This window comes from Petromyzon marinus, chromosome 32 (genome assembly GCF_048934315.1).
Source record: "Petromyzon marinus isolate PM22_M1 ecotype Great Lakes invasive population chromosome 32, UKy_Petmar_22M1.pri1.0, whole genome shotgun sequence".
Taxonomy (NCBI): Eukaryota; Metazoa; Chordata; class Hyperoartia; order Petromyzontiformes; family Petromyzontidae; genus Petromyzon; species Petromyzon marinus.
This window is the reverse complement of record NC_133698.1, coordinates 7,262,625-7,277,023: the sequence shown is the minus strand read 5'-3', so window position 1 is coordinate 7,277,023 and position 14,399 is coordinate 7,262,625. Positions and strand designations below refer to the sequence as shown.

Here is a 14,399-nt window from a genome sequence, read left to right as displayed (position 1 = left end):
TATTGTGGCACGGCAGGATATGCGATGCAGAAGCCCGGAAGAGAGCGTGGCAGGTGAGTTTTTGTAGATGTTGTTCGGGGGGGAAAAAAAGGTTACGCTCTGGATAGGACGCGTGCTGAATTGAGGAGAAGCCGGTTACTGGATCAGGGATTGGGAGTGGTTTCCAGGAGTCTGGTGCCCAACGGGAACAACTGAGACCAGATGGTGGGATGCTGTGAGGGCAGATCTTGGAGGTCACCGCGTGTCTACTGTGCAGCAGCTGCAGGATCTGGCGCTAGGGGAGAAGGCGTTTGGCGAGGTGTGGTCGCATCAGTGGCTTTGGCCGCCATGACATCTTAATCTTTGATCTTGAGTCTGAGATCTCCTGCTAGAATGCAAGTTGTGCCCCGGCAATGTCACCAGCTGACCGGTTGGTCAGACAGTGGGAGCAAGGGACAAGAGACAGACAATGGCGGCGGGAAGACTCGATGAAAATTTACGACTCATGTCAGCTCGTAGTTTGTGTGTCGGACATCCTGATTTTTTTTAGGTGGCCCCAGGGGGTTTCGTGATATCCATGTCTAAGGACCGAGCCAATACTGGTTAGGTCTAGCTCCCTCCCATCACATCACATGTGTGCGTCGGTTATCTCTGGATATTCTTAGTTCTTCCCACATGTGGAACGCCTACAAAAAGAATAACAACAACAAAAATCAACACGTCCATCAATAATACTGCTTTCAAAAAAGGTGACGTTTTGGGTACAATGGCCTTTTCTTCTTCGAGAGAGGCCTTAGAGGGACCTCTCTTGACGAATATGTTGAGTTTTTTTGTTGATCTGTACTTGTTCACCACATTACAATGCAGTATCACCAAATTATTTGTTTAATGCTGCAGGAAGAGCAATCCAAAAAAAACATTTTTTTTATCTTGTAGATGCCTATCTAGGCTGCGGGTCCTGTGCTGCCTGGCACAGGTAGAAACATCATTTTTGTGAAAATAGACTTTAAAATCACGGCCAAGAGCAAAGTGGCACAAGTGACGTAACTCCCATACCCTAAACTATTTTTTATTTCATCAGGTAAGGCCCACTCAGACATATAGCTCTTTTTCAGAAGCGACCTGGGCACCCTTGATAGCTCAGCAAAACTGGCATATGTGCAATTTTATAGCAGCCAAATACTCTAAACGCATGTTGCTTATAAACGTGGAGGGAAAAACCAGATGACCTGGAGAAAAAGCAACGCGACCACAGGGAGAACATCCAAACTCCAATTATACAGTCGTCAGGGTCGGGATTGAACCCACGACCTCCTGTATACTTGGAGGTCATGTTGAGTTTGTTGTCCTTCCCCCGCACCTCCGATTAGCACAGTTGGCTATGTATGGTGCGAAAGTAGTTCATCGTACATACATTCCAGGCGAGGTAGTTAACATCTCGCCACCTTGGCGCCAGCTCCCAACATGTTTTGGTTAGCACAGGGCACATAGCCTATTTATGCCTATACAAGGTTCAGGGATTAGCTTAACATCTAGGTTTCCTCAGCCAATGTTATAATTTTAAAATAACGCTTGCGCACGTGACAATGTAACGTTTGGCTGTGTCGGCTGCCGGGAGAGCCTCGCGGCACATTTGGCGAGATGATTAAATTTCCCGACCCGCCATTGACCCCGGCCGACCCATCGGGCAGGGCGGCGAGGGGCGGCCGGGGACCCCGCGACCCACCGAGGCGGCGGCGGCCGACGGGAGCGGCATGGTGGAGAAGGGCTCGGAGGCGGCGGCCTGCATCGCGGACCGCTCTCCCACGGGCAGCACGGCCGGAGTGGCCGCTGTCGCCGCCATCGCCGCCGCCGCGGCCGCCGCGGCCGCCGCGGCTTCGGCCTCGTCGACAGCCTCGCCCGGCGGCAGCGACGGGCCCGGCGCCAGGCTCAGCTCCACCTCGTCCGGCTCGTCGCGCAGCGGCAAGGGTAGCAAGGTCAGCCGTGTGTGCAGTGGTTCGTGTGCACGCGCGCGTGTGTGTGTGTGTGTGCGCGCGTGGGGAGCAGTGGCGCAGTGGTGAGAATGTTGCGCTACGAACCAGACAACACGAGTTTGATTGCCGCTCACGGCCGATACCGATGACGATAACTTGAACCAATCCTGGGCCCTCCCCTAGGTCGACTCGGCCTCAAGAGAGTACCGAGTGCGGTGTGTAAACATCGCCACTGGGGGCACAAAGGCAGCTAGGGTTTGTGCTGGCCACCCACCCCCTCGTGTGCCGTGCCGGCCTTCATAGGTGCTCACTAACAGCACTTGCCCCAACAGTCTGTTAGGGGTATATGGGGGATATTTGTTTTTTGTGCGGTTAGCATGCTACGCTACAAACTCAGTGCCCCGAATTTTATTTCCGCTCCTGGCCAACACCAGTTACGATTATCTGAACCGGTCCTGGGCTTCCCCTCGGGCGACTCAGCCTTTAACGAGTACCTGGTGCGATGTGTAAACATCGCCACTGGGGAGACAAAAGCGGCCAGGGTTTGTGCTGGCCACCCACCCGCTCGTGTGCCAACCCGGCCTTCATTGGTGCTCGCTAACAGCACTTACCCGAGGAATCTGTTTAATGATATACGGGGGATCTTTGCCTTGCGGAGATGTCACCGCCACTTGGCGGCGGTTGTTGTTGTGTGTCCGTGTGTGTGTGCGTGTGTTCGTACATGCACATTCGTACGTGTGTGTGTGTGTGCATGTATGTGCTCGCAAACGGCACTTGTCCCAATAGTTTGTCGAGGCTATGTAGAGCAGTCGTTAGAGCACTGTGCTAAGAACCTGGCAACTGAATTCAATTTCCGGCCATGTCCAACATCACTGGCGAATGTCTGAACTGGTCCTGAGCTTCTCCTGGGTCACCTCAGCCTTAAATGAGCACCTGCTGCAGTGTGAAAAAGCCAGCACCGGGGAGACACCATCACCCCCTCTTGTGCCCTGCTGATCTTTATAGGCATTCAGAGTATTTGGCTGCTGTACATTTCCAGGTGATAAGCCGCTTCGTTGAGCTATCATTTGTGGCCAGGTCGCTTCTGAAAAAGAGCTGACTAGCTCAGTGAGCCTTACCTGGTAAAATAAACAAAAAATTAGTTTAGTTAAATTTGCGAACAGCGCTTGCCCCCAACAGTTTGTATTGGCTATGCCGGGCATCGTTTTTGTGCATGCGTTGTTGCGCCGGTGTGCTGATGCATGTGACCGCTTGTTTTGTATGGATGATGAACGCGGTAGTCGAAGTGAGCCGGACGGTCGCGGTTCTACCCCCTCGGCAATGTCGCTGAGCATGGCTTACTTGCACTGTCAACAAAGTAGATGTGAGTAGAAAAAAATATATTCTGGCGCCATTATTGAGAGTGGGCCACGGTGTCACGGTTGAAGTTTTGCCAAATTTGAACATTATCTGCAGTGAATAATTACGGAGCCGTGGCAGTGTACATCCTTGAAAGTGAGATGAGTCACTGGCTAGTTGTGCTCAGCACGAGCGGCGTTTGATTAAAGAAATGGTTAGGCGTGGGAGTCCGGATCGTGGTGTAGTCATGCGGAACTGAGCGTTGAGAAATTTCGGTCTTGAATCCCTCAACCGTATTGCTGCCCATCTTATGTGAATGGGGCCATCCTCGGAGCCACGGGTCATTTTGAAATGCATTGGCAAGAAACATGAACAGGGGGGAAGAAAAAAAAACTTGACACCTTATTGTTGACTTGTGTTTGGATTCGAGTATTAATGTCACTGCATTTGAGTGAGAAGCCTTTATTATTCTTCACTTGCTAGCATAATTTCCAATTTTAGTACGACGTTTCGCCGGTAATTGCTTCCAGCATCATCGGCCGATTTTGCCCGAATTATGGCCAGAATTGTGGCAAATCGTCCCATGTTGCTGGATGTAATTACCAGCTAAAACGTCGTACTCAAATTGTAAATGTCGTGAATTTACTCTCCCAATATACCGGTGGGCTGAAGTAGTAACTAATTGGCATGTTTTGTTTACGTGACAAACCTTACTCATTGGCTGTCGGATGGTGGGGGTTTAACGACACATTTATACTTATGCGATCTAACCTAAAGAAATAACATTGCTACGAATAATATTGGTCACAAAAGCCTACGTGTCACACTGCTAGCATCAGCGTATGGAGGTGCGTTTTGTTTACAATAACTGGCTTTAAAAAAGTGGTTTTATGAAAATATTTTCATTGATCCTGTGCTCAGATAGGGTTTGAATTTTTATCCCAGCGCTGGAGCCCCACAATACTCACTATTCCTTATTTTAAACATTTACGTTTTATGTTTGCATCCTTCTCGTTATTTTATTCCACCTTTGTGCACGTTTGACTGCGTGTGGGTCGCTGTTGCGTGCGTGCGTGATCTTACGGCATTCTTTCTCCTCTCTCTCTCTTCTTTGCGTCTGTTTGTTCATTTTTTTTTCTTTTTCACCATGACAGTCTTACAGACGGTTGAGAATTAAAGTAAGCTGTTTATCGAGTTGTGTTGCTTTACTTAATGCAATTGCTTGCAATGTACAAACCCACATTTTGTCCGATTTTTTTGGTTTCAAAGCTTCACGTTAAAGTGCATACATAAGCGAAAGACTGCATTTGTACAAAGCCGTTTAATTAAAGAGGCAATATGCCTGGTTCGTTAGTTCAAAGATAATTGTTTGTAGGCCCACATTTGACGGCCCCTCATTTTAAAACAAATTTTCTCGCTTTTTAATAACTTAACAATTCTGTCCAACTCAGTTTCATTTATCTTGTAATTTGATAAACAAAGCGATTCTAAGTTGGCAATTGCATTTCAATCTCTCTCTCTTTTTTCTGCTTTAGTCAATGGGTGTGGAAACGTTTTAATTAAACGGAAGATTTTACAAGAGCGTTTTTCATTTTTCTGTGGCCAAAATGGGATGAAGAGCAAAACTGTACCGGCTCTCTTTTTTAGACGTCACATGACCTCGTTTGGTGCTGCCCTGCTGTGGTTCCTGTCTCAGTCACTTGCTCCCACACTCTCTATCCCTTGAACCCAAAAAGAACCATTTATTACATTTTTAATGGAGTTAAGTTGCATATGATCACATAGTTTAGAGTATTTTGCAAATCCACTGCTGGTTAAAGGCCCCTTCTCGCTCCGCGGCGGATATGGGGATTGTTTGACTGTACTTCATCATGCTGGTCAGTGGGTGTTGAATTGGGGGCCCACAGGACCGGTTCAGATATCGCTAGGTGTTTAACTTAGGGTGGTGGCTTCATAAGGCAGTATGCTAACCATATCGCCACTGCTTCAGCCTGCAAATATAGATTGCTTGAAGAAAAATGGGGCTGTGGGGACAAGGGAAGGGCAACTGTGAGTCTCTTCCCCAGCATTTACACTCCGTTCCTGCCTAACGCCAATGAATTAGGGAGACGTGGAATATGATACATTGTAACGCGCAGAATAGTTTTATCGGAGGGTACTGCTGTATTTGAGTTGTACCCCAAGGTGACTTTAAGGGGAGAAGTAAGGGTCGTGCCTTGCCTCTGGCAAATGTATCCCGGCCAGCAGGTGAGTTCCGAGTGACGGTGACGAAATTGAAACCTCTACAAACGTTGGCGATACCGTGCAGACGTTTCTCTGGGTCTGCATCTCGGAATTTGCGTGACCTGTTCAGGGAGAGTTTTGACAGGCAACGGAAGAAGCTGTTTTTGTATAAACGTGGCACTATGCCTCCTCTTAGTTTAAATTTCACTCTTACCCCTGGATCTGTCCTCGTGGGAATTTTAGATTGAAAACTAATTTCTTTAGAACTGCTTTTTGTGTTTAGTTTTTTGTCCTTCCTCCGCAACTCCGATGAGCACGGTTTGCGTGAAAGGAGTTCAACACACGTATCTGCAATTTGTGGCCATCTCCCCCGTCAGCCGGCTTGGTGTAGAGCCTCCGCTCTTTTTGTGAAAGGGCAGAATTTCCTGGAAGCATACTGATCGGGCAGCGAAGCTTCTGTACATAATCAACTGTGAATGGCAGCCCTGACAACGTACAGCGAGGGAAAAAAAGTATTTAATCCCCTGCTAATTTTGTACGTTTGCCCACCGACAAAGAAATGATCAGTCTATAATTTTAATGGTAGGTTTATTTGAACAGTGAAAGACAGAATAACAACAACACAAATCCAGAAAAACGCATGTCAAAAATGTTATAGATTGATTTGCATTTTAATGAGGGAAATAAGTATTTGACCCCCTCTGCAAAACATGACTTAGTACTTGGCGGCAAAACCCTTGTTGGCAATCACAGAGGTCAGACGTTTCTTGTAGTTGGCCACCAGGTTTGCACACATCTCAGGAGGGATTTTGTCCCACTCCTCTTTGCAGATCTTCTCCAAGTCATTAAGGTTTCGAGGCTGACGTTTGGCAACTCGAACCTTCAGCTCCCTCCACAGATTTTCTATGGGATTAAGGTCTGGAGACTGGCTAGGCCACTCCAGGACCTTAATGTGCTTCTTCTTGAGCCACTCCTTTGTGCTTCTGCTGCCTGGTCAACCAACTGACAGGTCACTTCGCTCGTCTGAGTCAAAGCCAAACTATCATATCTTAGCTACCTGTTGATCTCTGTCTGTCTACGAACTGGGGCCACAGTAGTGAGATGTTAGCTACCTCGCCTGGTATACAGGAGGTCGTGGATTTGATCCCGACCCTAACGCCTTTATATTTGGAGTCTGCATGTTCTCCCCGTGGTCGTGTGGGTTTTTCTGCGGGTCCTCCAGTTTTTCCCTCCACACTTAGAATCGACGTGGGTTTAGAGTATTTGGTTGATATAAATTTCCACGCGATGATAAGCTCCTCCGTTGAGCTATCATTTGTGGCCAGGTCACTTCCAAAAAAGAGTTATACTGATAAAATAAAAAATAGTGTAAAAATAGTTGTAGTAGCTTAGCTTTAGAACTGACCGGTGTCCCTGCCTGTCTCCTGCACACCACCCCTGACCCGGATACCTCCACGCTTGTCGATCTTTTGTGTCGGTCGCAGCACGATCCTTTCTCACCGTCTTTGTCTGTCTCCCCATTTACCTGCCTGTTTGCATACTCGCGTACCTATCTGCAGCCCTAGATAGCACACAACTACCAGCATTTCCCCGTTTGTCTTTATTTATATACCTTTGAATGCTGAAATCTTCATCCCCCCCCCCAAAGCAATTAGATTAGATGAATCCTTTTTGTCTCATTTGTTGTCTTATTTGTCCAGTTTTTTTTCTCGCTCCATTAGTCTGCAGCTAACATTTGCAAACAAATCGCATTACTTTAAAGCGAGCGACTGTCACTCGCGTGATTCGAAGCATGTGCCGTGAGTATAACAATTTTAGTCGGTGCGCTGATGCATGGTCACCTGCCAACTCTCTATCTGGCTAATGACCTACCTTTTCCGGTGTAGCAACCCGCAACGCCATCGTACCCCTTCTGCTGTACGATCAATGCTTTAAGAGTTGTGGTCCCTTTTCCCCAAATACTGTCTGTCTCCCTGGCTCTGCGGGAATCACCAACGGGGGGGACACCACTCCACCTGGCCTCGCATTGTGCGAAGGGCAGGGCAGCACCTTACCCTGGTCTCATCTAGCCTAGCCCCCCGCCCCCTCGCCCCACTATTCCAGGTTTCGTGTTTCATTACCTGCATGTGGATGATGCAACCGTCCCAGTGGCAGGTTGGAACTTTCGCTTTCGTGAAGGGGAATTGCTACGTCACGCTTGTGGTAAAACGTGCCGTAATGCGAATTGAGCGTGGACAAATCCAGTGGGTTATCTCAGCACGGATTTTAGGGGTTGTTTGGCTGTCCGTTGAGCATTGCTTCTCTCAAGCTTTCCCCACGCGCTACTGTAGGCTTCTTCAGGAATTCACTTATTAGAACTCAACCTCCGAAGATGTCCACGGTTGATGCTCAGGGAAGATAAATAATCAACGAGCAGCCCAACAAACCTTGGAAAACTTGGCTTACGAGTTAGTGGCGTGCAAACACTTCAATCCTCAAATTCAGATATATTATCATCATTAAATGCTTTTTGTCACGACGGTCATTTATTTGAATGGTCCTCTGGTGAATGCAGTCTGAAGCAATGTGACCAACGGCCCCCCGTGCCAAGGCGTTCCCCCCCCCCCACCCCCCGCTTAGCTTCACGGAGTGGCACCTTGCCACGGCGCGCCATGGTTTGGCTATAGCCATAACCGCACAGCGCGCACGCCCTATCCTCTTCCCCCCACCCCCTTCTCCGTGGCACAAACGACCCGAGTGAAAGCCTCTCCTTGTAGTGGCGTAAAACTTTTGTCGTGGCACGCTGCCACCACGGCCGGCCGTTCCTTCCCACACGGCGTCCGGCGCTGGCCCCGGTGTCACTGCCTCACCCTTGCGCGCCGCCGCCGCCTGAACCGGACACCTCCACGCTTGTCGCCGGCTCTTTTGTGTCGGTCACGCATTCTTTCTCACCGCTCTTCCGTTTTGTTTGTTGCTTGTTTTCTTTCTGTTCCCATCTCGTGTTTTTTTTTTCTTCCAGTATGAGCGAATGACTCTGATAAAAGTAAGGGAGTGTTTTATTTAATTTTTGTTCCCCCACCGCCACCGCCCACCCCCACCCCACCTTGTAAACAAACGCGTAGAAAGCGGAAATTAACGGGCTGCTTTCAAGATGTGTCGAGTGCTGTGGCTCAGGTTGGGCACATTCGCTGCAAAGTTTTCACATGTCTGTGCGTTGAACTGATAAAAAAAAATGAACATGGGTCGACTTCTGGTAAGTTTTTTTTTATTGAATCTGCCCCGCCTTATAGTGTGTATAATTTTTCTGATGTCAAATGTGGGCAAAGCTGCAAGGTAATAGCGTTAGTAAAGCACTATACATGTTGTATGTGTGTGTACACGTATGTGCATGTATACAGTGTAAAGAATATACATGTGAGTTTGTGTATAATGTGTGTGATTATCTGGAATGTGCTTATCTACAAACTTTTGCTGCTGATCGGGATAGAGATTGGCTGTGGGAGTAGAGATTGCTTTGGTAGCTGGGTATGAAGAGATGCTTCGTTTAGTATATTGTTGCTTTCCCTTCACAACAGAGCTCTGCTCAAAGCCTGTATTCACAAGGTGGCCATGTTATATTTAAAGTTGAGACTGTGGAAGAGCTTTTTTTCTCCCCACCTCATGGAGTGGGAGTGGAATTGCAGCTGTAACTTGCACTCACAGTTTCTTTCCTTGCCCAATGATTCTGCTAAACGCAGCGGTTCCCACAACCTCACTGGTCTGCCGGACGACTCTCAAGCCCTCAAGCATAATGCATGTGTGCATGTGTTGAACTTCTTTCGCGCCGTGCGTAGCCAAGCGTGCTAATGTCGTGACGATACGCCAAATTAGCCGTGGGGCATTTTTTAAAAATTTAAAACTGCTCGAACGGCGCCAAAAAAAGCGTTACTTTATAAAAGCCATCCGAAGGATTAACTTTCCTTTAATTGACTCACATTAATGAGATATAAGTAGCCGCGCAATGGGCAGTGTACGGTGTTTTTCGCGTGAAAAAAATGTTGCATCTGTAACACTTCCGCGGTCCACTTCCCACGCACGACCTTGCGGGACCACAGCTTGGGAACTTCTCCGCTACGGAGTTGATGTTTTATTCTGTTCCCCCCCCCCCCCCCCATTATCCTCGATTTTGTTTCTGTAATAGTAATACCTGTGGTTGACTCAACAGCACAGTTTTTTTTGCAACCATAGTGAAATAATAATAACAACAACAACGATGATGTCGTATTCACCAGATTATTGGATACACTTTTTTTCCCCCCCCAGTATTTTCAAGTTCATGTTGGGTGTGCATCTTATAACCTGGTAGCTGTGCGACCGTGAGAGAGACCATATCTGCATAGCTTTATGAACACCGTGCACAACTTTGTTGGGCCTTTTGCTTTCCACGGTGGTTTGTAATCTGGAGTAATACGGTGCCATTGTGTTTTTTTTGTTGCAAGGAAGGCCTCAACTGAGCCTCAAGACAATTTTTAGGAGGGGCCGGCTGAGACTATTAGGATAGTTTCTTGAGTGGCAAGACAAAATATTTTTTCAATCAAACTACTTAAAAAAAAAGTTTTGTTGTTGTTTGAATAAAAAGGAGGGGTGACGATACAAATTACGCACTGAAAGGCTAACATCCTCCTTGCTTTACTGCATTCTGCAGGCAATTCTGTAGCGTTTCTGGTAAGCATCTCACACAGTGATGCCTACCTGATCCACCGACCCCCCCCCCCCCCCCACCTGCAAAGTGCTTGCATTACAGCCTTGCACCACCACTGACAGAAATTACTTATTTTGGGCCAAACGTGGGTTGTGTCGAATGAGGGATTTGCTCTATCCATGGAGGACCTGGGTAGAAAAGTAGTCTGGTTACGGCCATGAGGGATGCGGAGTAATTAACCACTGAGTGGAGGCCGAGAGGAGGCAAAAGAAGGAGAGGAACACGGAGGAGAAAAGATGGCAGCTGTGAGATGAAATTCACAGTTTAGAGGCTGCAGCTGGGTGAAAAGAAATGAAATAAAATGGGAGAGGCTATTGCACAGCAGTGGGACGTTACAGGCTGACAACAACAACATCACCACCATCAAGCCTAGTTTATTTGCCCCCCTTTGCAAAGTGGCGACCATTGCCTTTACGCTGGGAGTTGGCTGGGCATTGTTTTACGCAGGCCGTCAGGTCTACAAGCCCACAGCGGGGTTCTTGGTGACCGCCGTGCCGCCAGCAAAACCTCCTGCTAGGGCGGCACATAGGCACCCCAGCAGCTTGTGATTCGTGTTTATTTATGTAAGTGCTGTCCGGTTATTGTCACAAGGAGTGATGACGCATAAGGAGCATGCTCACATTTGTTGGCTAGTTTCTTTTAATAGCTTCGCAAAGACGTAAAGGAATTAGAGTCACGCTGGGAAAGAAAATAAATTGCACGCCAACGCTGGGGGGGGCCATGGAAATTCATGGCAGCAGTGGCATTTTTGGCTTCTGCGATGCTCGCTTGGAAGGCTCTTGTCCTTGTCCGATCCTCGCAGGGTTGAGGTTTTTTGCGTATGTTGCCATGGCCGTTCAGAAGTACCGATGCGGTGAACAAAAGTGACCTGGCGGGTCTTTCCGCTGGTCATCGCCAACCCATATTTTACGCCGATTCTGAGGCCCCGGTGATGTGACCCGAAGCGGGTTTCTCCGTGCGCGACAGCAGCGCTCACCTGCACGCTCGCCTGCACGCTTGCCCGCACACTCACCTGCACGCTTGCCTGCACACACGTCTGCACGCTCACCTGCACACTCGCCTGCACGCTCACCTGCACGCTTGCCTGCACACACGTCTGCACGCTCACCTGCACACTCGCCTGCACGCTCACCTGCACGCTCGTCTGCACGCTCGTCTGCACGCTCGCCCGCACGCTCACACGCACGCGCGGGCGGTAATTGGGAGTGAAGCCGAGTACTCAAACGGGTTTGGTTTCGGCCGACGGAATGTACACTTCCACCCAAGTAACGTTCAACACTCGCGGTAAAAGTGCGGCTCGTGGTCGAGTTGCCAACGTGGCTTCGTTTTTGTTCCTGCGAGCGGAGGTTCACGTGTACGGTACTCTGGCTGGGCATTTGCCATCTCTGCATGCTTCCCAAGTAAAGACAAATCGAAGAAGACAATGGGCTAAGCACCTCTTTTTTTATATATATAAAAATGGAGCCATGTTTTCAAGATGCGGTTGCTACCATCCACTTGGCATTCATTTTCACATTAATATACTCGGAAAATATTACGCTCATGCAAAGAACGAGCAAGGCCGCACGGTATTGTGGCGTATGATGAATCCATTCGGTGCATCTGGTTCATTTAGAAACTGACGTGAATACAATAAGCTCAGGCATGTATGCTCTCTTTTTTTCTGTGACACGGCATTTTTTATTCTAAGCACTGCTGCTGGTGAAAAAAGAACATCAATTGCGTTGATATGCTTACTTGAGTGCGTCATCAATCGCACGGTGCTCTTCGTCGCTGACTACAGCAGTTTCCTGCCGCATTCAAATTGTAGCCCTTTTCTAAATAACGCTTCCAGTGGTCCTCCTGTCAGACGTGGCAGCTGCACAGAACTCAAACAAGTTCACTTTACAGGGCCATTACTCTCACGTCATGAGATGAAGACTCTTACAGGGGGGGTGGCCTTGCGGTCATTGGACAGCCCTGGAAGATGAAAGCACAGAGCTGCTTCCAAAGTTCCTTCGGTGTGCTCTTTACTCAACCTTGGGACACACGGGTCCATGCCCTGCACAGAGCATTGCTTGCGTGGCAATAACTCACTAAACATTCAAATGCTCAGGGATGGCATTCGCTGAATTAAGTGAAAGAAAATTTGGTGTTGCAGCTCTTCGGTGCATTTATTTTGTGACCATCAACTCGTTCCGCTGAACAACCCGGTCTAATAATGAATATAATTGGCTGCCCCTATGCGAACCCAGGGTTTCGGCGTTACTGGCACAGAGCGCTCTTATAGCATCCGACTCCTGGGATATTTTGCTATTTCCAAGAGATTGAGTAATGTTGAATAAGTAAGTTACAATGTAATCCCTTGATTAATGATATTGTAGTGTACACGAACATCCCTCTCTTAATTCCACTGCTGGATAAAGGACTCCCCACGCCATGCAGACATGGTGATTTCTGACCATACTTTAACCCCACAGGTCAGTGGAGGTTATCCGAGGCAGGAAGCATAGAGGTTTAGGTCACATCCCAGCAGACGTGGCAAGATCTGAAATCGCCGTCATCTTCTAAAACGCTAAGAAACCCATTAGTAACATCAGCAGGAATGAGCGCTCTCAACTCGCTCAATTGAAAAAGAGAGATGACATTGTCATTCTTTCAGCCGATAAGGGCAATGCCACGGTCATCATGGATAAAACCACATACAACAACAAAATCCAGGACCTTCTTAATGATGGCAGTTATACTAATATCAACAAAGATCCTACCAACCGTCTGGCTACAAAAAACAACAATATCATCACTAATTCGACTTCTCTAATCGAACCGACCAAGCAGCTCTCTCTAAAACCTTGGGCTGCTAGACCACCCAGATTTTGTGGTCTTCCAAAAATCCATAAAGAAGGTACTCCACTCCGTCCTATCGTTTCTACCATCAACTCACCTACCTACAAACTGGCCCGATTTCTGTCTGAGACCCTGCTTCCATTCACGGGCAAAATCACCTCAGCAGTACTTAATTCAGCTCACTTGGTCTCTCTAATCAAGGACATTTCACTGTCTCCAGATGATTTTCTTGTCAGCTTTGATGTAGTCTCTCTGTTCATCAAGGCACCTGTACCTGACACCATAGCAATCATTGAAGACTAGGTCCAACAGGGACTGAATCCTGATGTACCAACTTTGGTGAGGCACTGCCTTACCAACACTTTCTTTGTCTGGAATGGTACATTCTACAAACAAAATGAAGGTACCCCTATGGGTTCTCCCTTATCCCCAGAGGTAGCGAATGTTTTCATGGAGAAATTTGAAACAGATGCCATTCTAACATCCACCCTACGTCCTTCCCTCTGGAAGAGATACGTAGATGGCACTTTCGTCATCTGGTCACATGGCCAGCCAACACTGAACCAGTTTTTCAACCACATTAATTCCATACACCCATCCATCAAATTCACCATGGAAGTGGAAAATGATGGCAAGCTACCATTCCTGGATGTTTCGATCAAGAAGAGGCCTGATGGCTCGTTGGGACATTCCGTCTACAGGAAAGCCACCCACACGGATTCCTATCTAAAGCCTGACTCCCACCACCATCCGGCCCAGAAGAACTCTCTCATCAAAACACTACACCATAGGGCCCGCTGCATCTCCGACCAGCGCCACCTAGCCAGTGAACTGACACGTACGCCAAGCCCTCAAGATGAATGGATACTCGGACCACACAATCCGCAAAGCTGTATCCCCAACCATGGGGAGACAACCATCTGAGGACCCAATCAAAACCATCACCTTGCCATACATAGCAGGTGTTACCAAAAAGATTTCCAAAATCTTAAACACAAGATCCAGGTCCGATTCAATACAGTACACAAAATCCGTGATTTTATCCCATCTGTGAAGGATGTCATTCCTGACATGCAATACCCTGGTGTCTACAAACTAAGTTGTGTCTGCGGCAGCAGTTACATTGGGGAAACGAAACTACATGTCTCGGACCGTGTTCGCGAACATAAGCCAGATTTGAAACATGGCAAATCCAATACCTCTGCAGTGGCTGATCATTGTTATAACGCAGTGGGCTCACACGATATTGTTTTTTCCGAGACCAAGGTACTCTACAAACCTTCGGGCTACCATCAAAGATGTGTCCATGAAGCTATCCAGATATATAAACACAGAGACAA

At 47.9% G+C, this 14,399-nt stretch overlaps 1 protein-coding gene across 11 annotated transcripts in view; it reads left to right on the top strand.

Annotated features, from left to right (window-relative positions):
- Nucleotides 1-14,399, top strand: part of LOC116948121 (protein Aster-B-like) — a 137,942-nt gene that overhangs the window by 82,857 nt on the left and 40,686 nt on the right. For all 11 annotated transcript variants that reach the window (XM_076071251.1, XM_032964506.2, XM_076071250.1 and 8 more), the window contains one exon: nt 1,671-1,955. In XM_076071251.1, coding sequence (XP_075927366.1) covers nt 1,671-1,955 — 285 coding nt within the window. The remainder of the gene's footprint in view (nt 1-1,670; nt 1,956-14,399) is intronic.